Source organism: Corapipo altera, unplaced genomic scaffold, assembly GCF_003945725.1.
Source record: "Corapipo altera isolate COAL_440 unplaced genomic scaffold, ASM394572v1 2b, whole genome shotgun sequence".
In the NCBI taxonomy this organism is placed as follows: domain Eukaryota; kingdom Metazoa; phylum Chordata; class Aves; order Passeriformes; family Pipridae; genus Corapipo; species Corapipo altera.
The window spans coordinates 17,389,763-17,415,565 of NW_020884874.1; the positions used below are offsets into that span (position 1 = coordinate 17,389,763).

General features: G+C 37.6%; 1 protein-coding gene across 15 annotated transcripts in view; it reads right to left on the reverse strand.

Annotated features, from left to right (window-relative positions):
• Positions 1–25,803, reverse strand: part of PTPRK (protein tyrosine phosphatase, receptor type K) — a 393,103-nt gene that overhangs the window by 199,318 nt on the left and 167,982 nt on the right. For all 15 annotated transcript variants that reach the window (XM_027633191.1, XM_027633178.1, XM_027633156.1 and 12 more), the window contains exons 4-6: positions 18,429–18,510; positions 16,409–16,524; positions 2,259–2,433 (exon numbers count right to left, since the gene is read on the reverse strand). In XM_027633191.1, the coding sequence (XP_027488992.1) occupies positions 2,259–2,433; positions 16,409–16,524; positions 18,429–18,510 (373 nt within the window). The remainder of the gene's footprint in view (positions 1–2,258; positions 2,434–16,408; positions 16,525–18,428; positions 18,511–25,803) is intronic.

A 25,803-nucleotide genomic window follows, 5' to 3' on the forward strand; every position in this document is an offset into this window, starting at 1 on the left:
ATGGGTATGCTTTTTTGGCTAACAAGATTTATTTAGTGGTTATCCAGACAAACAAGAAAATGTATTACTGTATATTGCTTTTCAAATACAAGAGCAAGCAATAAATCCTAGTATAAGATGCATATCTTTGTTCTCTACCATGTTGTCAAACAGATGAAAATATTTTTGGAAAGTTAATATTTTAGTTTTTATATATATATATAAAATTCTTGGACTTCCAATCCAAAAAGCACACAAAAAGTAAAATTACCTGTAAAATACAAACCTATATAGCTGTTATATATAGATATAATATTTATGTTTTAAGCCATAGAAATAGTATTATCTCTGGAATTACCTACGTTTTCCAGCATGACAATATGTGCATTTAAAATGAGGGTACTATGAAAATTTATATTCTTACCTCATTTTTTTTTGAGAGAGAGAAATAGTGTTCTAAACATCATTGCTCTATTATTCCAGAAAAAATAGACAACTTCATTTATTGGATAAATACATTGATTTGCCTTGTGTTTCTAAGAACAAAAGTCTGTTTTCATGCTGCAACAGGACTTATTTCTTTTTATTAGGATGAAGACTATCCTGCACTTTACTAGAAAAATGGTACATCTAAGAGAATAAAAGAAGCTCTTATCATATTGTCTAAATCTTTGTATGGTCAGTAAAGCCTGTGTTTATTGATGTTATATAGAAGGTATAAAACCTAGTTGACCTCAATCAACTGATCTCCAAGGGAAAAGATCTCTGCCAGCAAATGCCAGATACCAAATATGTTGGAGCATCTCCTACATTACTTTCATTTCTATAAGCTGAGGACAAACTTGCTTTCTCTGTCCTAGCTCCAGATGCAGTGTCTGATGCCAAGATGCTGAACTGACCAAACAGCCCATTGCTTGACCAACGAATCACAGAATCACAAAGTCACAGAATATGCTGAGTTGGAAGAGACCCACAAGGACCAATGTCCAATCCTTGGCCCTGCACAGGGCCATCCCCAAGATTCCACACATCATGTACCTGAGAGTATCGTCCAAACAATTTCTGAACTCTGGCCAATTTGGTGCTGTGACAACTTCCCTGGAGAGCCTGTTCCAGTGCCCAGCCACCTCCTGGGTGAAGAACCTTTTTCAAACATCCAACCTAAACCTCCCCTGACACAACTTCAGGCCATTCCCTTGGGTACTGTCACTGGTCACCATAGAGAAGAGATCAGTGCCTGCCTCTCCTTTTCCCCTCATGATGAAGTTGTAGACTGTGTTGAGATCTCCCCTCAGTCTCCTCTTCTCCAGGCTAAACAGACCAAGTGTCCTCAGCCACTCCACAAATGAATCAAGCAGGAGCCTTTTGTGTGTCTGACCCCTGCACTTACTGGGCCAAAACAGCTCCTCCACTAGCCAGCAGCACCACAGGCAGATTTTGTACATCACTTCTTTTTCCCACTTAAAAAACATTAAGCCTCATCACAACTAAGAATGAAATGGGCAGTTTTGCAGGTGACACAATTAGGTAAGGAGAGGTTCAATAGCTTATCCCAGTTCATACAGCACACACATTTGGAAATTAAAACTGAACTCCTGTGCTCAACCATATCCTTTGCCAGTTGATATTACATGCTTCCACAACACAAAATGCATAAATACAAAAATCACTAACCCAAATCGCACCCTACACAATGTATGGTTGCTTCTGAATGAATTATAACCAAAAAACCAGTATTTCAAGTGGAAAAAGCAAGTTTTTTCTTTTTCTCCCTCCTACTTCTGTATTGGAAATCATCACAGAACATCTCCACAATGCTCCTAGTCTGTCAGTAGGTGAAACTTTACAACTCTTTCTATACACCTGTCTCCCAGATAACAGAAAAATGAATTATTTGATCTACACTACTGGTCTGCCCAAAGCAACAGATTTTAAAAGGGAATGGCAACTAAGTATAGTGGAATCTCATACCTGTAAAATTATTTATTAAAAGTTAAGCAGTTTGCACCTTAAGTTCAAAAAATAGCATCCACAGAAAACCAGGCAGGAACATTACACTCAATGTTATGCAGGAACAGGGGTTTACACAGATGTATTCTGTAGAAACCAATTGTAAGAAGCTTTGCAAACCACTCTTTCATTTTATGACAATTTCACAGGGCTACCTTTGTATGATCATTTCAGATCAAGGCATGTGCAGGCTAATTAAAAAGTGTAAGTAAAAAGCGCTGGTATTAGGAGCATTTAACTGGATAAAATGAAAGCAATTAAAACGTTACCTCGAACAATAAGTTGAGCAAAATTTGACACTCCAGAACCTCTCTCTGACTGAGTTACACAGCGATATAAATCCTGGTCAGTTTTTGTCACCTCTTGTAACTTAAAGGTAGCAGCAAATCTTCTATGATTGATATTTTTAGTCTGAGCAACTGGAATATCTTCCCCGTTTCTTCTCTGAAAATAAGAGTAACCAAGGTAGAGTTATAAGGATATAAAAGACATTTCATTATCATTGTACAAAGAATACACACATAACAAAACCTCAAATGCATTCAGCCCACGCTGCATTTCCATGGTAGAAAAGCTCGGTACTGAGGTCCCATCAAGAAACAAGCAGTACTCAAACGCATTTCAGAATCAAGTTTGAGGGTGAAAAGCACCGCCAGGATTTTGCACTGGCACAAAACATGACCACAACATACTCAACTGCCACTGCCTCATAGCTGGAATCACCCTGGGGAGCCCAGCAGTAGCAGTTGTACTTTTAAGAAAATTCATTCAACTTTAAGGAGATATATAACAGATACATGGAGTATATTGTAAGAAGTATTTAAACAAACCTGGCATTGAGGGATTTCACAGGTTTTCAACAGCTTTTCCAGCAACCAACTAATGTTTCTTTTTTAATGCTACTTTTTATCTGTCCAAGTTCAATACCTTCTAAAATTTTACTTTTGTTATACTAAGCACCACCTATCCATCTAAAGCTAGTTGAAATAGAAGGTGGAGGGCAGGAAGCTAAAAGAGGAATAACACAGATCTCATTTAAAGGAAGGAGCTTAAAGAGTTCTTAAAAAATCATAGCTACCACAAATCACTGAAAAATTTAATCTGTATGGAGCGGTGGGGCAGGGTGAAAGGTCAGTAAGGTAGAAATAGTCTGAGCTCTTGTGGGATCTTTTTTTCTTGTAATCATTCACATTAAATGTTCAATTTTGATTTCAATAGAAAAACAGACCCTCCACCAAAAGTCAGTATTAAAAAAAAAACCAGAAACACACACCAAATGAACAAGTGATGTCACTGCTCTCTCCCAAGGATCGATTCCATGTTATTCCCTGACCAGGATAGTTTCTGATCACCCAGCATTGCTCAGTCCCTAGAAAGCTGCCAGCATTTGCTTATAACCATCCATTCTGCTCGATACATAGCAAAATGTGACCTCTGTGGACATTTTTAGCTTTAATCAACAGTGGAATGAGAAACTTCATTGAGGTCTTAAACTCCAAGCTTTCTAACACCAGAAGTGCTACTGCTGAGCCACAGAATTTAATAACCTGAAAGCCTGGGGCAAAACACAAAGAGGAGAAAAAGGAAATGAGTTAATGCTGTATGTGTATATCAGCCAGCCTCCTATCACAGTAGTGACAAACTGTTCATTCTACAACTACCCTTTGTCATTTTAGCATCTTAGGTTAGTCTTTCTAAAGAGTTTTGTGATAATTAGCCAGGGTTTCAGCACCACTTCGAACTCACCAAAACAAGCATTCATTTTAACTATTAAAATATTTAAACAGATGAATTTCATTTATACCAACCAGGAAGATTTCAGTCACTCTTATTCCACTACAAAGACCATGCCATCACCTTTAACAACATCAGGTTCATTGGTGTGACTTTCTCACTTCGAGAAGACACCATCTAGTTTCCCCTGAGGAACAGGGAGTGACTCCCCAGGGATAAGCTCTGTTTGCAGGGCTGGGACAGAAAGAACCAGTGAGATACCAGGAATGAAAACAGACCTCCAAAAAAAAATGGCACATGAGACACTTCCAAAAGCTACTCTCATTGCTTCTCCCTAAAACTGCCATCCTCCCATAACCAACACAAGCCTGCTTATCACAGGGATGATTTCTGACTGGGTGTTCTCAGGGCAAGAACAATGGATGTTGGGCACTTAGACACCTGGACTAAGTGCAGTGTAGCTGAGTCACCCTGTGACAGACACAAGCTCCCTCCTCAGCGTTGAGAGTATCTGACTCCGACTAAGGAAAATTAAGGAAGTTTGCTATGCCTGCAAAGACCTCTACGAATGACAGGCCTTACTGAACTTCAGGGATAAATGAAATTATTAAATTATAATAGCACGAAAATGAGAGATGATGTTAAAGGCTTTATTTCAGTACTGCTTAAACAACAGTAAAATTTTGTGGGAGATGGACCTTCCGCTCCAGGTAGCTGGCTTCTCCTGACAGCAAAAGCTAAATCTGAAAGCAGAATTTTCAAACTATGTTTCCCCCACATCAGTATCAACCAAAGATTTGAACTATCTGGAATGATAACTTAATATAAACCTTGGATCTAGTGCCTTGAAGTACCCAAGATAAACAAATCTCATGGTACTTTCTTCCTCTCGTGCTTGTCGGTGCCCTCATGGACTTGCCACACCATAGCCAGCTGGCAAACGGATGCCAAGCTCCCGAACTGGACACAAACTTGCTATGTGATTGTTGAAATGATCAACCAGCATATAATAAACTGAATGTGTATCTTTAAAACTTATATGATAGCAGACTTGACAAGTAACCTATGTAATGCAGTCATTCTTGCCCTGCTATGAAGGGAAAAATAAATATTAGAGAGTTTTCTAAAATAAAGAACTCTCTTTCAATAATCTCTTTAAACTGGAATGCCAAGTGCTTAGTCTGCAGCAGAGGAGCACATCTAAGCTTGCTATACAAAATTATTTGCACTCTGAAGCTCAGAACTTGCTTACTTAAGCTCATCTGCATGCTTCATGTTGAGAAACAAAGTGAATTGGGCTCTTACTTAAAACGAAATATTAATGCACTTTCAGAGAAATTAATCAAAATAAATGTAACAAGCTTCACAGTTCTAGATCAATAACACCTAGGATTTTCTTTTCTATTTACATCAGTGATTTCCTACCACATTATCTTACAAGGTTTGAAGCAGTTGCTCTAATTTCTGTGTATTAGAATTTGTTTCTTGGTAATCCAACTGCACAACTACATTTTCAAAGTCTTTCTTCATGTACAGCTTATCCATTATAATATTTTTCCGTCACTAAAATGATGAAAAGTTCAAACAGAAAAGAGTTCTCATCTAAAACTGAATGTTAAAGAAAATACCCTCCATTCATTTCAGCATATATGCCTTACACTGGTAAGCCATTAGCCAGTCAGAGTTCAGATGCACTGTCACGATCTCTTAATTAAATTCTTCTTTTTAATGTCAGGGCATTACTACTGATTTTAAAGGAGAGGGAAGAAAGGCAGCAGTGCTCTCTGCTTATTAAGGGTTCCTGGTACATACTGTTTCAATTTATGTCCTGCTCACACTGAACAGAGTTTGAAAATGCTGCTCAATTAGGTTTTAAAAATTCAATTTAAAATTAATGTGGAGTTATACTAATGGGTAATGGCTGTACCCTGTGTGATCCTTGGTTCCTCCAGTCCCTTGCTGTCTGATTTGATAACCCTGAATTGCTCATTTAGGAGAGGTCACCACCACGCAGTTCTCTTCGTTTTGTGAAAATACTCTGAGCTTCACAAAGAACTACTCTCTATAAACACTTGATTAAAAGAAATACAAGCCTGTGAAAAAACCTCCTTAATTCTGGCATTTCAGACATTTAAAATCCTGATCCTACATAAATCTCTCTGACTTCAAGGTTGTGTTTAATTTGATAGGAGCATGATTTTATTAAAATTTTTTCAGGCAGTGAAATTAGATCATCTATATTTTACGTAAAGTCAACAGCAAAGTCTATGCAGCTTAAAAAAAATCTTATGTAAATTAACAATTAGTCTTAAATATCTATCTTTTGTCTCACAAAAGAAATCAAGCATTTAATAAATATGAAATGAAATTTTAGCGCATATTTTAGAACCTGAGTGGAACCAGAAGAATCTAACCCCCAATATCTTATTTAATTGGTAGAATTTAAGTGCATTTTTAATGATCTTACAGAAATTTAAAACTTATCAGCATTTCTCCCTCAATTTTCCAGGTTGAAAAGTGGTGGGTTTTGTTTTTTTGTTTAAACAGCAATAACATACCTTTCTGCAGTAATTTTCCTGAACCCTTTTTTTTACACTGGTGATTTTTATTAGCCTGGACAGTTCAACCTTACACATCCCCATCCCTTTCTTACTGTAAACACCTTAAAATAAGTCCACTCCACTGCTAATAATTACAGTCAACTCTGGTTGCCTTCTCGGGCTCTCGGCTGGATGCCAGGATGCCTCCAGAGATCAGAAGATGTCAACACTTTGGCTGCAGTGACACGTGCGTTACTCTGGCAGCAGTGCCCTATCAGTGGCCCCCACTCACTATCTCCTCATCTTCCCTCCCGTGCTCATGCAGAAAACTGACCTGAAATAAAAAAACCTTCCTGAAAACATACTCCCTCCCCATATATTATCATCACCAAACAGATTAGCTTGAGATCGGATTCACTGCTCAGACACTGGGAGCGGAGAAGAAGGCAAGATACACGTGGTGAGCAGGCCACAAGTCTGTCCGTAGTTTGTCTAAACGACTTGATCCCCAAAGGTGTAATCATAATTTCGCCAGCAGCAGGAGGGCTGTAAGGATGCCCCCAGCAGCCATGGGAATTAAATCTCTGTTGCCTCGAGGAAAGGGGAATTTGTAAATAACATGGTCCAAAACATTCTTGGGTTTACTCATTATGTAAGGGGAGAAATGTAATTTTTTGACAGGGGAAAAAAAAAAAGAGGGTTGACTGTGGATAGTTTGAATGCCAGAAATAATGTGCACTCTCTGCCAAAAGATGCTTTCAAAAAATAAAAAAAAAGCTGCGAGGGGAAAAACCAGAAATAACTATACTGTTTAAACTTTACTTACAGTGCTATCATCACTTTTCAGCACGCACAGCATATGCTTTTACACCATTTAGGACACAATTTCCAAATGGAGAAAAATCCAAAAGAATTTCTGAAGTAATTTCTTTATTATTAATATTTTTAGTTTAGTTTATTTTCTTCTTTTACAAAAATGTTTCAATATATTCTTGGCACTTGAGAACTTATTAACATATTAGAAACATAATAAAGCATGACATCTAGTTAGAGTAAGAAGCTATAAATAAAATTTTAATTTTTTTCCCCACAAAAGGGCAAATTACTGAACAAGTGAGATTATTATTCCAATTTTATTTATAAATACACAATTTAAGCCTAAGAAATCATTTTTTTTCAAGCGGATTATGAACTGGAACTACAGTTTAAATAATATGCCTAGATAGTCCTATCTTGTTAGTACACAAGAAAGCTAAATAGCAATTTCTTTTGTTTGATTGATTTTTAAGAAGTAAGTAGTCAAACATTTAAGTAGGAAATTAATAATAAACTTGCTTCAACTTGCTGATTTACATGCACACCAAACCAGAATATGATTCTACTTTCTAATGAACTATGCATTCATTTATTTATTTAGACACAGCTTTTCTGATGCAAACATACACTGAAGATCATGAATAAATGTGGCAAGCCAAGTTTTATCCTGCCTGCTGCACTGCAGTACAGAAACATCCGTGATTACTTTAAATGTCTTGGTTACATGCACTGCTGTTACTCAAACTTGTCCACTTTGGTAGCAGCTCAAATTTCTGTTGCGCTGCACTGATTCTCCTACTGAAGAAATCAGGGGCTCACCTGAAATAATCTAATTGAGAGCCATCTGGTCCTTTAGAGGTGGCAATTCTAATTTATTTATTATAATTAAAGCTACCTGAGGCAAACTAGCAAAATTCATACTACTATGTCCCTGGTCATTCCACTACACAAAAAAAACAACACTCGCTTTCTCTGAATATTTTAAACCCCCTTATTTTGAACCTAATCTAACACGTGTTGAACATACAAAAAAAAGTATGTTTTGAGAAAAATAATAAAGAAGCTTTTCAGAAAGCTATAATTCTTTAACACAGTGTTGTTGATTTAAAAAAAAAAACACCAAACACCAACCAACCAATTGCATAGTTCACAGAAATACAAATTCCAGACAGTGATTAAAGATCTATATCACCTTCAGCAGTGCACATTGAACTACAGTATTCATCCTGCAGTAAAAAAAATCTGATTAGAAGACAATGAAGGAAAAAAGTTGCAAAAATCCCCACTACTGAAGACCAGCACCCCACCAGAGAGCTCCTCAAACACTTCTCAGCAGATAATTTTACCTTTTTCTAAAAGCAGCCAAGAATACCAGCTGCTCTTACTTTTCTGTAATGCATTAAGTCCTGCAGCTATTTGAGGAAACTAGGGGCTGGGGTATTAGGCTACCTTCCACACATCACACCACTGAGGAGAAGACAACCTGAATGCAGGCAATAACAGACAAGAGTCACAGGACAGAATGGCCAAGGAAGTTGTAACAGTATATGTTTTTATAAACATCACCTTAATTTCAGGTGTCATTTACATGCGGGTTTAAGTCTCTGGTTGGCTGTACTAACAGGACTACACAGAGGGACCAAATTTCCACTGTAGCTGGTCTACCTGTAAGGTACAAAACGGCAGGAGGAGAAGGTAGCACCTGGAACACCAGGTGGTCACTGAGAAGCTGCGCCCAGCAGCACTGGGGCCACAGGTAGTGGTGCAGCCCCCAGCAACTCATGTTCCAGCAGCCACTGGACCCAGAGACCTATGGGGATGACAGCCCCAAAGGCTGCCGTGTAAACTAAATGACTGGTAGCTATGCACACCAGAGGACTTAGTTAACTGGGGCAGAATTAAATTAAGACCAGGAGGATTACAGTATTTCATGTTGCTGAAACCTAAGATGACCGGGCACCTAGGGGAAACTGCCATATTTATCCATGAAGCTGATAAATTGAGGCAGGAGAGAGGGAGAATGGTTCATTTGGGGTTAAATGACATAGATAGCATCAAAGGTGAATACAAAGTAAAAAGAAAAAACAAGGAAAAAAAACCCCTATGTGAAACAAACAAGTTATGAATACTGGAATTTTCATTGATGAATATTCTTTATAACCATGTCTGAGTCAGTAGTGTGTGATACAGAGTCAAGTCATTTATGAGAAGCCTGATAGAGCACTTCAAGGCAGCTTTTCATAAATTTTCATTTTTGAAAAAAATGTTTGGAAAACTAGGACTTCTATCACAGAACATAAATCTGATGAGGTGAAAGTGCAGGTAAAATAGACAAGTCACTGCAGAAGTATACCTAATGCCTCCATATTCCGTTGCTTGCTTTCAAAAACACCTTTTCTATAAATAAAAGTAACCAATATGAGACAAATGAGGGAAGTGAAGTTTCCATGCAAGCCTTGAGCACAACAACAAAAAAAAATTTATATGCTGCTTGGCCATTGTCAGTAATAAAGATAAAGGTAAGATGATGTATACTTGAGCGGGATTTTACTGGCTGAAGAAAGAAGGTTTGGCATAAACAGTCCTGTTTGCTGTGCAAATTAGTACTTGCTTTAGGCAGATGATGTTGATCCAAAAAGTCTTCTGTACCCCCGGAGGTTCACCCACTGGTCCTGCCACCCAGGGAGAAGAGCAAAACCAGAGCCATAGGCCTTCTCTGCCCCCACAGCCTCCATACATCATAGCTTCGACTCCCCCTTAGGGCAAGCAGGCCTGACTGACTTATTTCAGTTCAAAACCAAAAAGCATCAAACTTGACAGTTGACCAAAACCAAAAAGGGGATCGAAACTCACTATCACAGTTCTACAGCTGAAACCCTGGCAATGCCAACAAGGCACTTTCTCTGAATTTTCTCTAGACCCCACAAAAGAAAGAAAGCAAAATAACAAAGCTTCTCTAACACTCAGAGTGCACTCAGCTCCTCTTAACTTTCACGTGTCATAAAATATGTGCAAATCAACAGAAAAAAATCTTCAAATGTAATGAAAATGGTGAATAGGCAGGTACACTGTAACAGTAAATGTTTTATCACTGAACAAAAGAAAGCATATCTTAACCAGTTAATTAAATGTATCAAAATGCAATGGGATCTCAAAAGGCAAAGTTGCATTAGAAAACTCATAGGAAAAAAACCATACAAAACAACATAAAACATAGTTAAATTGGACATGACTCTCATATTATGGATACTTTTTTTTGAGACCATGAGTGAGCCTCCCAACATTCACTGCAGCTAAATGGTTTACCCCAAAGGCCCATGGCCCATGCTCAAACCCTTCTGCTGAATACTGATCCATGCTTTCACCTTCTGGATACAGCAGGAAGAAATGAATTGTGTGGCATAACTTCTTTCCTTTGAGAGGAAATACTGTCCTTCCAAAAAGCAAAACAAAACAATTAATTTTGTGTCCCTCAATCCCTTGCCAGAGGCACAAGTTCTCATATAAACTCTCCAGAATAAATTCCTAGAATACTCTGCTGGTCCTTATACACCCTCCAATCTAAAGTTCTGGAATATACATTGGTCCTGCACAACGCATCATCACAGGATTACCATCTGCCTGTGCCCAGTCCAAGGATTTGTTAAAGAGCACACATACACAGTACCTAGCAAGAGAAACGAATGCTAAATATCACATCATGTTCTGTGGCAACCAGCACCAAAACCAGAGATGCTGGTAAACAGGGCATTAAGGGTTATGGCAGCTTCCTCAACAAAGGGAGTTTGAGCCTGAACAGACGCTCGTTCATCCTCCAGTAACAGTTGGTACCACTGGGAGGTCAGCTCGACTCCATTGTTTTTACAGCAATTTGCATTTTATTTTCCATAATGCTGTTTAATTTCACTTTTTCAATTATTACTCTCAGGCAATTGCTTTAATTATCTGTTATTCCACAAGGAAAGATACTTTCCTCCGGCAGAGAGAAGGGCTGCATCAGACCATATTAACGCTGATGAGTCTCTCCACAGGCGAGCGCGGGGCTGCCTTGCCAGCCTTGGCAGCCCAAGTGGAGGGCGGTTAGCCAGCACCCACAGCTATTGCTGACAGATTGGCCCGCTCGCCACCGCTCTGACGGCAATCTGCACAGGATTACAAGGCGTGTATTAAATCTTTAAATGCATGCAGCCGAAACCCCTTTGAATTTCAGATTCGCCAAAGCAAATGGTATCACTGCAGACCGTGGCAAAACACATCTGACTGCAAAGCCAGAACAAGCCGCTTTCGCTAATCCAATGCTATGTTAATGCAAAGCTCAGCAATGATGGATGGACTCATTAGTGCTGCAGTTATCACCATCTGAACCTGGTGCCAAGACATATGGTTTAACAGATGTTCTAGCAAAAAGCTCTATACTCTGCACTGTTTGAGTGTCCAGTTAAATCGGACATTGATAAGACACTGAAAATCGTATTGGAGTTCTGGGAACCACAATTGCTCCCAGCTCAGGAAGCCGTTAAACACAGTCCGATTATGCAAAAAATCCTGTTGCTCTGATATCCCAATTAGATCAGCAGAACAAATGCTGGACAACACATACACTGCTCTCCACAGTCTTGGTGTACCCAAATGTTATTTAACTTATCCAGTCAATTCTATTTCTCTACTATTGTAGTAAAGAAATGAAGCTCAAATCCATGGAAGCTTTCTCCAAACAGAAATCTCCAAATCAAACAGTCAAACAGAGCCCCAATCCCACTCTTGCATTTTCGTATTTAGAATGCCCTGTGAGCATTATTCTTTCAAACATTTAATACATAACACGTATCCATTCTGAGCTCAGGATTAACATACAGAAGGAACTTGTTTGCAAGCCTATTTACTGACGTAACTCCACTGGAGTGTATGGCATTTCACAGGGAAATAAACAGAATTAAAAGAGGGTCCTTTCTATACTAATTCAGCAAATTAATGTGCATGAAGCAGTAAGGTGCATCAAATGCTAAAAAAAGAAAGAATCCTTATTCTTTAAATGTCTTTTCAAAGAAAGACAATTCATAGGCTTTGGAAAAAAAGAAAAGCAGCAGTAAGTGGGCCAGAACTAATTAATTATTATGTCTATACATACTATATTCATTTCTTTAAGATTACACACACACTTATGTTCATCTCCTACAGGAAAGCATTTTTCAGCAAGAACTTCTGTTATCTCCTGAATCTTGTAAGTCAGAAAACACCAATGCATAACACGTGGAAAAATCAGGTTACCACCCTGGATTTGGGGACTCCTATCACACAACCCAACTGCTTCAGTGTGTGTAGTGGCACCAACGGCTGTTGGTGTGTGATATTTTGCAGGGGAAAATTTAAGAGGAGGGAGAAAATACTGAGGAACTCCCTCTCCCTCCCCCCACTACGTTCTGAAGGGTATGGCAGGCAAAAAAGACACTACACATCGAGATTGAACGTATTTCAGAAACAACATCAATGTTGTTTCACATTTAAACAAAAACTAAAGACTTTGAAACTTTCAGAATTTGCTAATAATTGCAGGTCATAAAGAGAACCCTTCAGCTCTCAACCATAAAAGATTTGACAGATTAGGTTGAAAAGGTGAAGAACAAAAGAACTTCAGCTGCATTTCTGTCCTGCTCCCATACCTACTATTCACACTGTCACAAAAGGTGTGTTTCAGACCATCTTGTTCAACCAGTTAAATCTCTTGATCTGCTCAAATATTTGTTCCGTATTAATGCAGCTGCAACTTTTAAAAACTTCTGTTATCTTTACTGCTTATCTTTCAACGACAGAACTATGTCTGTCCCAGATCTTGGTCCACTGGGGCTGCAAAATACAGGGGTTAGAGGGAAGGGGTATCAAAGGGGACAAGAGACCAGATACAATCTAAAAACAAACAAACAAGAGTAGAATCTGCAGCCATGAAAGTCAGAAGTTCAATTCAATGTTAATCCCTATTTGTCTGAAATGTTTACAGACACACAGTTATAGAAAATGGAGTTGATGAAAATACTGTCATTGCAGCGGTAAACACAAGAAACTGTGTATTGAAATGTGCCTATTTTTAATAATTTTTATTTTAAGGTATATAAAGTTATGTGCACTTAATTATATATACACTCAAAAAAACATAAGCATGGAAATGTGAGCGCACATAGCTCACCTAGTATATGATCAGGGCTCTTCCCCAATAACTATAACAATATTGAACTTTACATAAAACACTACAGGGAGACATGCTACCAAGATCCCCACTTTCATTTCAGGTTGTTAAAATTTTTCCCTCTTCCCTGCTTCTAACCAAACATCCTAATCTTTTTCTACCTGCTGGCATTATTTATATAGGTAATTTAGACATGAATCAAGCTGGGGAAAAAGACAAAAAAAATCCAAAAAAAAAGCAAAGAAAAAAAAAATCCAACCAAACAAAAAAACCACACCAAAACAGAGTCCTCCCCACCACCACCAACAAAAACCCAATTTCAGTCAAAGTCTTTTTCAGTCAGATCACTTTCCTGAACTGACTGACTGGTAAACTGTAAAAGGTCCAGAGTCAGTGCAGAGAGGGATCAAGAAGGTGAAGCCAAGGCCGTGACAGTTAAGACAGAGCCCAGCTGAAGCAGCTGTGGGATTGCAGGACTCTGAACACAGAGCAGGGTGGCTGCTATTTTTTTTCATGTGCTGCTTAATTTACTTTAATTCTTTTCAAAACTGGGGGCTGGGAGAGACAGAGAGCAGTGGTATAGAGTCTTTAACGAAATCTCTGCTTGCACATCTTTACTGTTTTTTGTGTAAGCAAATGAGATCTTAGATCCCTGCAGATACAAAAAGCCTAGTGTCCCAGATTGGACCTCAGAACTTTCCTTGCCAAAGAATGTCTTTTAATAGCAAATTCTTTACTGGTTTGCCAAAGAATGTCTTTTAATAGCAAATTCTTTACTGGTTTGCTTTTGGTTTTGGTTTTTTTTTTCCTCATGGAAATAGTTTTTCTCTTTCAATAAGGACATAACCTAAAGCTATTTTCTCTAACACAATGTGCTTGGAGAGTGCCTTTTCCCCCACCATTGTCCATTTATTTTTCATTTTTGTACATTTTTTTCCAGTGGCCTTTCTCATTATGAAAAAAATACATTCCTGGAATGTTTCAGCTCAATGCTCTCAAAAACAATTACTTAGGCATTTGATTTGATCTAGTTTTTCCTTTCAGGGTATTCGGGCTTTATGAATTTCTGGTTTGGTCAAAGGCTAAACCGAACCTTTTCCAAGTTACACTCCAGTGCCTCATGAGGCCCATATATGTCCACCTGAGGTTTTAAGAAAAAGGAGGAAATTCACTATTAGCTGTGCACAACAGCAGTGACTTTGAGTGTAATCTAAGGAAGACAATCCAGAAAGGGAAGGTTGCTGATTCACGCTTATATTGGATTGAGGGGTGGAATGGTGAGTGATGAAGAAAAAAAATAGTCACCTCTAAACTGGTGAAAATTTGGCACTGTTTATGGAAAAACAAGAAGTGGAACAGAAGCTCAAGGAGCAAGTACCTTCAAGAGTATCAGGGTACTTCACAAACACAAGCAAGAAGAGTTATAACCTCTAAAGGACCTTATTTTTTGCACTGTGAGACATTACCACACCTGTGGTCCACAAACACACATACAAGAAAAAACAAATGATCCATGAAGCATATGGAGGGACAAAACATATGTATTCTGAGTTGACCTGGCTGCTAACTGGGCTTCTCAGGGGACTGAAAGTTAGAAAGGATAATCTGTCAGAGTTATGACTCCAAGGAGTGAGTGATAGGGAAGAGTTCCAGCTGGCTGTCTCTATCGAGTCTTTCTGATCAACGATCAACTGAAAATGGTGCTTCGCAGGTTTGCTGGAATGCTCCTATGGCTATTGTTCTGCCTTGGATACACCAAAATCCAGCTCAGTTTCATTTTGTGTGCTCAGTGTGCTTTTTTGGCAAGTCTCAGAAATCAAATCCTTTTTCTCAATGAATGCAATCTATGTTTACTCAGTTCAAACAAATTATTGCTCCAAGACATGGAGTACTTGATATGCTATGATACCTTTTCACTAAATCCAATGCAGTTACTGCTGTACTTGTGTTACTTCTTTAATTTTGCAGTATATTTGTCTAATAATACATTTTGCATATCAGATTTTTAATAACCTAATAAAAATATCTTTAAAATTTTTAACTTATCGCATGCCTATATGCAACAGTTAGTCAAGGTTTGTCAGCTCCACTATTAATTAAAAAATAAGCAGATTGAAGTAGCTGGTTATAGTTCACTTCAAACTACAACACTTGACAAAAAATAAATGTTTTGAAGTTCTGACTGTAGTCAATTTAAAAGTACATTTTCCCAAAAAGTACTTCAGAACTTTACAGTTCTGAAAATATACAGAAATACAAATTTAAAAAAAAAAAAGTTTTAGAGAATATATTTAGAAACCTTTCTACAGGAATGTTGGTGTTTAAGGTTTACATATAAAGAATGCACACAAAGGTACACATACAACTAAAGTGATTTTTTTAATCCTTATTAAGTGTTAAAATATAATTTTTTATAGAGCAATTCGAAACTTTGTTATCTTTCTACTTAACCAGTGGTCTGAACTGTAAGTAACCCCATCCCCAGGCTACAAAGGAAAGTGGCTATTTTGGAGGGACAATGATGTTAATTTCTTCTTTTTCTTCTTTTATACTAAGAAGGATTTTTTTCTGGTTTTAGTCATCTCTTAAATTCTGAGATACATACCACTCAGAATTACGCACAGGTAAAAGTTCAAGTTCCTCCTACTATGGAGACAGAGAAAAAGGACATGTAGCAGTTCTTTTATGCTGTTTCATTAAACATGCTGCTGAGCAAAATGGATATGCACACAGAAGTACAGCCATGTCCCTTCAGCCACCTGCTCAGACAGGTAATTTACGTGATAAAATAACCCTCAAAATTCACAACAGCTGTGTTACATCTGTGTCGTACTAGATCCCAAATGCCAATTATCTGCATTGAATGATAATAAATTTTGACACAGAGAGTTGATTTACAAGGAGAGAAGGCCCACAATACCTTTAAGGGCCAACCTTACCCCAGCATCCACACCAGTTGTTCTAATTTTTAATGCAAGCTTTTTAGAACTAAAAAATTGATTAAAGTTTCTCCATTTAACAGAGACAAAATTGCATTTAAATTACATACTTTACATGTAGATGAAAAAAAGGCTTAGGAACTTAAACATTTCATCTCCAGAAAGTAGCTTGTCCTCTAGCCAAATAGACTTGCATAAGTTAGCCTTACCTGGAGCCATAACTTGTTATTCACTGCATCTCTCCCTGTAGCAATGCATTGAAATGTAGCATTCTGCCCTGCATTGACCTCTACATCCCCCAACCTCAAAAAATGTGGAGATTTATCTGCAGAGGGAGAAAATAAAAATTACAAATAAGACTTATTACAAAAAATAAAGGTGCCAGCAACATTAGTATCTCCCTTAACATCCATATTTTCACAAACTTTGGCTAAAAAATAGAAACAGAAGAGAGAAAATTATTTCTTTCATCTCTCATTTGTTCGAGGAGTGCTTTCAGTCCTTTCCCTTCTCCCCTGGTGATTCTACTAACTTCATGTTATACATGGGTTATAATAAAGTCTTTTTAAAATCAAAGCCAAAAGAAGGAGAACAAATGCCAAAATGTCAGCAGTACTTTACAAAAATTATCCCAAAGACTGTATGAAATCCATCATACTGAGAAAAACCCAATTAGTAGCATACTGCTCAAGCAAATAGAGAGATACTATTCACTTATTTGCAATGCAACTCAGAGCTCTTGTTTTAGAAAATGAAATCATTCATGCCATTGAATGTAATATTTCAGAAGCTGACAAATCTATTTCCCACACTGACAAAGCCCCTAGGAAACCTCAGTGGCAAAATCACCTGAAGGATTTATTAAACTGAAGAAAGCCGACAGACACATTTGAGGAATGGGTACACTGCACATTGCAACAAACGTGGGTAGAGCCCTTCCCAAATCTTCGTTCGCGAAGCCTAGCCTTGATGATATGAAACACTGCACAGCTTGCCCATCCCTCTCTCAAGACCTACTAAAGAAAACAGTAGCTGAACTGTTATTTCTTTGTGCTTACTAAAAAAAAAAAAAAAAACCACAAAAATCTCACAATACACAGGAAAATAAACCATTAAATTGGAATGAAGAGGGTTTAAACAGCAGTAACAAAAAAGAGCTTATCTGAATACTGTAACATGCTGATAATCTGCTGGTATGACTGTACATTTTGCTCTGGCACTTAAAAAAACACATAGGAGTGGGGGGGGGGAGGGGCAGAAAGAAAGGCAGATACTGAATCCAAGCAGAGCTTTGCTGAGTACAGACATCAGATAGCTGGGCTGGCTGAAATATAAAAAGTTAACTCACTCAAATACCCTGTAAGTTTGGTAGCCCCAGGGAGCTATGATTTTAAAAGGTTTGGGGTAGAAGAAAACAAGATGAGAGGTTGCCATTGCAACTTTATTATCTGATATTGTTTTGCAAAGTTGGGGCAGGGTATTGTGATATCTTGGTCATTTCAGAAAGCAATTAAATTGTCAGCCATGTGGTACATTACAATGAAATCACATTTCAGAACGGGCATGTGTAGGGGAAGATCAAAAGAGTTGAACAGAACCAAATTGCCAAAAAAAATTGATAAGTGTCAGAAATGCACAGTAACAATTTCTTCCTCACAACTTTTTATTTGTAGAAGATTCTCATTATCACAATTTGTGTTTGCATGTGTGTAATTATTCCCCAGGATTAAGAAGGAAAAGGCAAAAATAAATGTCTGAAGTCTGTCTACAAAAAAAATAAACAGAATACAATCCCTCAGTAGTTCAATAGCCCTTTTACTTTTTTTTTAAAATCTATTGTGCCTGTTTAGAATAAAAAAAAAAAAAAGAAAAATGGCACGAAATCTGATAAACCTCCTACAAGCATCTGCCAATTCAGTTTTCTTTAACAGTGAGTACACATATTAACATTAAAAACCATTTTGATTATGCACACCAACTACAGTATGACTAAAGACACTGAAGAATTCCTGCTTTTTTATCCCTGTATAATTTACCTCTGGCAGAAAAAGATTTCACCCAGACAAATCATTATTACAACACTACATTTCCTCCTGGAAGCTGCAACAAAAATACTATTGAAGGAAAAAAGAACATCAGTGATCAAGTGATGAAAACTGAGCAGGCCTCAACAATATCAAATATGTCCTGAAAAGACAGAGAAAAATGCAGCTCTTAATCATTACTTACCACAAGGGTAACTCAGGACCTGGATGTCATCAATGGCAATGTAGCCCTTTCTCCCATCTGAGACTTCAGCTTCAAATATTACCTGTCAAAATGAAAGAAAAAGTGTTTACAACACTCATTTCTACAGAATTCCCCCAGTGGCAAGCGTGTAGATATAAGACACATTGCCTTTTTCATTTAGTTGAAGTTCCTTCCAAGTTTGACAACTGAATGGAATATTTATTACTCAATGTATTGCAGTTCCATACTATTCATATACATGACTTGCTTTGGATTTGCTGCTCATAGCACACCAGAAAAACATGTTTATTACCTCAGTTAATGGCATACTGCTTTCACTCAGTTAAATGTACAAACATGATTCAATTCTGAAAAGATGCCATTACTTTGAAACAGGTTAGATATCAGCACACAACGGATCAACCAATTTTAACAAAATTTTATCATTCTTGTTGGGGGTCCCAATATAGTCCACAGTCTCCTGTAACCTTCTGCAGAGCAGTTGCACAGGGAAACATGCAGCAGCACAGAAACAGTGCAGCACTCCCCAGTGGCAATGAAAAGAACAGTTGTACTATGAGATTTATGTAGTAGTTGTTAACTTCATTCTTCATTCTTGCAAGATAATGTGGAAATTTCTGTGCATGAAGAAAAAGAGGAGACTATTTTCACATCCAGCATCTTGACCCACCCCAAATGGGCAGTAACAACAAAGAATTGCTCTTGGATGGCTCCAGAGACTGGAACTGGATTTTGATACAGAGGTACCAAAACATTACCAACCAACAGAAATGACCACTTCACTCTTCAGTCTCAAGAGAGTCCTTGGAGCAAGCAGCTCCTGTTAATCTCCAGAGTTCCTTGTGGACCATTCATTCACAAAAATACCCTCTTCAGCAAGATACCTGAAATTTATACAACTTGACTCTGTACACTGCATCAGGTACACTTCCATGTTCTTATGCTCCACTCACTGAATTTCCTCACCTTTACATCCCATCCAGACGTGAAGTGCAATTTGTCTCCCCACCACAGGAGGCAGGGATCCCAGGTGGTCTCTTTACACCTAGAGATAATTTCAAAACCTCAAACAGGGAAAAATAAGGAAAACTTCCAAGGAAAGGTGGCTATGGACATGTTAATGATGTGGTTCATAGCATTCCCAAACTTGTGCTTTGACTGCAGAAAGAGGAAGCCTTTGGGGCACATATATTTTGACAGCACTGGACTACAGTCCTCTTCCAATTTCTCCAGAAGTTCCCCTGAAGACTGCATTTCTAACCCCTTTCTTTTTTTTCCTTTTTATTTTATTTGCACCCAAATGCAATTAAGTTGCAAAACCCACTTCATTCTCTGCCTCTTCCTCCTGCTTTGGCCAACAACAGCTTGATGGAAATTAATTTAGTCTCAGGGTCCTACTTTTACAATGCCGCTTGTCCAGTGATCTCTCTGACCAAAGCACTATTTGACAGTGTCCACCCACTCCTCAGACATCTTCAGAGAGCTGGCACTTGTTCCCAGTAAGGAGTATCAATATTAATATTGATTAATCATATTTTTATTTAAATGGTTACATCATGTGGAAGACAACTCAGTAAGAAATAAACATTATATCTAAATCTCTTCTGGCAGACAAGTTCCTTTACAACACAATACAGTTTATAACATACACAAACTCCAAAAGCACATTGTTTCTCAAAGTCCAGTTAAGAAATTTGAGCTCCAATGTTAAGAACTGGACTAAATTTACACCTCACTCTAACTGGATTGTTAGTAATTTATTTGGAAGTAACTTAGATCCAGTTCCCAGGGAAGCTTGGCCTATGTAAGTGTGTCCTGTATGTTGATACCTTCCCACACCGGGTATCACAGAAGAGAAAGTTATCTTTCCTGGAACACAGCTGGGAATTAATTTACTCGGGTTTTTCTACCTCTACAAGATTAATTTAAGTAATCTCAACCCACCAGAAGTAGGAAGTTATCAAAAAAGGAGAAATTCACAGGAATTGGTAAGATTAAATCAAGGAGATCCATGGGAAAAACAAACAAACAAACAAACAAAATCCCACAACACAACGAAACAGAAAACATGAAGAAATATGGAAAGGCAAAGTCTATGAAAAGTTATAAGGTATAATGTTTACAAGATAAGCAAAAGAAAAATGCAACAATTAAAAAGACAGATATTAGAGAGCTGAGATTTCATGTATGCAGTACTAAATTATTATTATTTACATTCATAATTGGTATAAATACAACCATGAAATATTCATAACTATAGACACAATATAGGAAAAGACGCAGCTCAAAAAAATTATTATCAGGTTTTAATGTAATAACATCTGTTCACATTTAAAATGGAAAGTAGAAATGGGGAATTGCATATATGGGTGAAAACCTATAAAAAGCAATTTTAAATGCTGACAAGTTAGACCAGAACCTGGGGTTGTTCTTTTCCTCAGATAAGCATACACTACTTGAGAAAAAACAGATTGTTGGGCTATTCCTTTCACCAGAGGAGGCTTATCCTAATAAGACACTAGTGCTTTGGGAGTGAATCCTGCACTTCATCTGCACTGCTGTTCAGTTTACAGTCCTAGAAAGAATGGCTTCAACACTTTCATTTTAGCTGAAAAATAATTCAGATTATCACTCTAGCCAGAAAACACTAGTTGTCTGTGCAACTATAAATGTCCTTCCACTTATTAAAATTTAATTGCGTGCTCATCTAGTGCACTTCTGAGAGATGCTCACTTCCTTTAATGGAAAGGAGAGAGAGAGAGATCGTTTCCACTGGATGAATTGGGCTGGCACAGAGCAGGGCTGTAGAGACAGCTATCCTGTCTCATTTGCACCAGTGTTGCCACAATGAATGAGAAAGGGAAACGCTGAATCGTTCAGGTAGTTCAAATGCTACTCAAAGGAATTAGATTTGATCCCTGAATTTTCTACACAGTTCCAAGGTGATACTCAGATGTTATTTAATTCTCCAAATAAAACTGCATATCCTTGTTTATGAAGTGCCTACATTCACATGCAAATGAAGATCTAGTGTCAGAACTCCCTGAACTGGATGTACTCCTACATATTTAGAAATTCCCAATGTATCTCTTGTCCATATATTGGGTCATTTTCTCCCTAAAACCATGCAAGCTTTTAGTGAACACAGTATCATTTGGAAAGATCCACGGCAGCTTTGAGACATTTCCATTTGTCTGGTTTGTACAGACTTCCTTCAATGACCTAAATCTGACAAACTGATCCCAGTCACCCTTCTATATTATTCAAAACTTTGTAGACCTCTATTATACATCCCCAAGTAATTTTGCCTCAAATTTGAACAGTCCCAGATTGTTCAATCATATAAAAGCCATTTGATTATACTCATCCTTCTCTCTAAAGCTCTTTCTAACTGCACTATATTCTTTGAAGATAATGAGAGCAGAGCTGGCACAAAGTAACAAAAATATGGGTGAGTCATAATTTATACAACAGCACAATATCGTTATCTAATTTATACTGACTTTTTTAACCATTCTTAACACTTCATTTCCTTTTTTTTTCACCATCACTGGGCTCTACACTGACATTTTTATGAACCCCACAATGATTTTATGCAGTGTGCATTACTTTATATCTCATTATCTACACTAAAATGTGCCTGTCATTTTATTGCTCAATCACTCACAGTTGGAGATACTGTGATGGTCCTTCTACAGGACCTTACAATTACATACTGTCCTTGCTATTCCAAAGTAGCTTTCACCAACAAACTTGTCTTTGCACTGTTCTCTGGCACCCACTCTGGTCCCATATGAACATGCTGAAGGGCATAAATTTCCATAGGATGCCTTGGTGACTACTTCAAGACATCTTGACAATTTATTTCTACTTTCTCTTTTTCCTCCTAAACAATTATGTATCTATGGAAGTATATCATAGAATGGCATCTTAGCTTCACTACAAGCTTGTGTAGAGGGCCATTTGGAAACCTAACTAGACTCTATCAATCACATCACCCTTACTTATATGTTTGTCAACCCCTAAAGGACTCTAAGTTGAAAATTAGGTGGATGATGTGCAATATAGAATAAAATAAAAAAATGAGAGATGTGATATATATATATATAGTCTCAGAACCCCATATCACAAAATTCTTCTCCCACCTCCTAACCTTCCTCATTGCTATACTAATATTAACCATCACCAACAATATATTCCTCATATATTATTCCTTACAATATTCCAATATTATTTATTGGCTGAGAGAGAGTCGGGATCTTATCATTCCCTCTAACCGGATGATGACATGGCCAAGCAGAAGCCAATGCTGCTGTACTTCAACCCGTACTCTACAACCGTGTTGGAGATATCAGATTTATTCTCTGTATAGCATGACAAGCCTCCACAATAAATATCTGAGAAATTTAACAGTCCTCCTGAACAAATCAGACCCCGCTACTCCCCCTTCTAGGCCTCATTTTAGCCGCCACAGGAAAATCTGCTCGATTTGGCCTCCACTCATGACTACAGCTGCCATAGAAGATCCCACCCCAGTATCTGCCCAACTTCACTCCAGCACCATAGCGGTAGCCAAAATTTTCTTACTCATCCACACTCACTCCATATTCTGTAACAACCAAACTGCCCTTACCTTATGCCTCTGCATAGGTGCCCTCTCCACACTATTCGCCACCACATGTGTCCTAACCCAAAACAGTATCAAAAAAATTATTGCTTTCTCCACATCAAGCCATCTAGGTCTAATGATTGTTACAGTTGGACTAAATCTCCCTCAGCTATACTTTCTATATATCTCAACCCATGCATTCTTTAAAGTGATATTATTCTTTTGCTCTGGATCTATCATCCATGTACTTTTCAGACCCCAGCTTTAAAATGCAGATGATGAAAATCACTGTTCATCTAATACTTCAGAAATAAATGTTTTGAACAACTTAAGTACTCAACAATATTTGAATGCAACGGGAGAAGTAGCAATTATTACAGGAGAGACTCCTACGCAGGTTTAGTTGTTAAGAAATACTCAAACCTTCACGTTCCTTCACAGCCATAACAGTGCATCCTGTAATCACCATGAAGGCTAAGCCCGAACTTGCAGGAATATAAAAAATGTACTTTTTAAGGACTGGCCTCACTGAATTTTTAACTCTTGTCAGGATCCAAAAGTTTAGGTATCAGCACCATTATTAGCTCATTTGAGGCACTGATCAAAATAAGGACTCCCAAAGCATACCTAGTCCATTAAGTACAATCGTAGTCAGGAAAGAGGGAAAACAACTTTGCAGCCCAAAGGTTACCTTTAGGAACACTTTTCTTCCTAAATTTTGTAAAAGCTGTTTTCTTGTAAGCGATATACCACCACCACCACCGAGCAGGATACTTTCAGTACAGTTTAAGACCTTCCTTGTCCTTTCTCCATTTGACTAGTTTTCTGGCTACTCACAGTAGTGAAGGAGGCAGAATCCCCCACAGTTTTGACAGCAGTCCTGTCACACCATCATGTATATAAAGCTAACATCAATTAGACAAAAATTAGTATTAAAAGGTTTAGTTACAACAGAAATGTAGTGTTTCACTGACTAATTTTTCCTGCTAGACTCTAATACATTGCATTACAGAGAGGTGAAGAAGAATTTGTGATGGAAATAAAAAAAAAATTTTAAAAGGAAAAAATTAGATATTGTAGTTTCCACACAGCATTCAACTTGTAACATATCTTTTGTTCCTGCATAGTAGGGCTTCTACTAGCTTAATTACCTGAAATCAAACTTGTAGATGGGTGAATTCCAATGCTTGGTGGAAAGGTGTATTAGAGAGCTGTATGCAAATAGAAGGCATCATGTCTGTGATAAACCACAGTAAAAGCACAGCACAACACACAAAAAAATCCCAACAAAAACCAAACAAAAACCTCCTCATCAACTGAACAAAATACACACAAAAAAAAACCCCAACCAAGCTTCAACTAGAGCATTACTGGACACTTCGTGCAATTCTAGTGCACATAATCCAGATTATGTGCCATTTTGATTTTTGGCACTTCCTACATAATTTTTATTCAATTTGTGAATAAAACAAATGAATTACTTAATATCAAAGGAAGAAGGGGAGTTATATTAACTAACTTCTTTAGGTGTGAGTTATATCAACCTCCCCAGATACAAACCTTTAAAGGCTTTCCTAAGAATATAAAAAGAAAACATATTCATTTTTTTCTACTTCATACACATCTCTTTTGTTGGTTAATTTTCAGTTTTATAAAAGCACAGTAGGGTGACTACAGATATACTTGAACCTACTACTTGCACTAAAATGATTAAGATTAAACAGCATATAGAAGCAAGTTTGTTTTGTAGTAAAATAATTTTCTGTAGATAAAAAGCCATGAACAGCAAGACCAGTTATACATAAAACAGTAACCTATCCTATTCACTGACAAGCTTCTAGCCCAATCCAGTGCTTTTACAGTGTTAAAGGCATTTTAAAACACTAAATCAAAGGTTTTAATTACCAAGAAACTGAAAATTAATATAAATGTGAAAACAGTTTCATGTTACAAAAGAAACACTTAATGGAAGCTAGCTGAAAGAAAGGGACAGCTAAAGAAATCTTATCTAACATATAAAAATTTTGTTGATAAAAAGCATTTCCCTTGTGAAAGTTACAAATAATTTTGCTGAACTAATTTAGAATTCACGAAAACATAATTACTTCCATTTGAATGCTTAAGTAGTACTGTGAGGCAGCCTTTGCTGCTGACAGGACCCAGGATAACTTCCAGCATAGCAAATCAAACACTTGAGTGAAAACTTTGGGATCTCAAGTCTGCCAAGTCAGCTAACACCCTATTACTTCTTTTTTCCTCAAAAACACGCCTCCTGATATTGAAAACCAAAGGATATAAGGTTATCTGCTCACCAATATCCTTACCAGCTGAGCTGGTCATCTCAGATTCTTTGAGCATCTTACAATCACCTACAAGGAGCCTTGACATTCACACCCTCAAGTTATACTCAAGCTCCCCTTAACATAGGGGGAGCTTGAGTATAACCTCCCATAACCTACACCAGCAAGATTAATCTCAGTTCCTGCTGTCTGGTGAGGAATCACACAAAACATGTCTCCAAAGGCTCCTAAAGGCTAATCCTTCAGCGAATTTATTAGTTGTAAGTCAAGCCACCTAACCACCTACCTACCCAATCCCCAGGCGAAAAAAGGAGGGGAAAAAACCCAAAACAACTCACATCACAATACAGAAATTGTCTCTTTACATTTAAGAAATAACTTTCAGTGAGTCAAACAATATAAAAATGAGGAAAGACAATAACAATGTTTTACCTCCACAAACAAG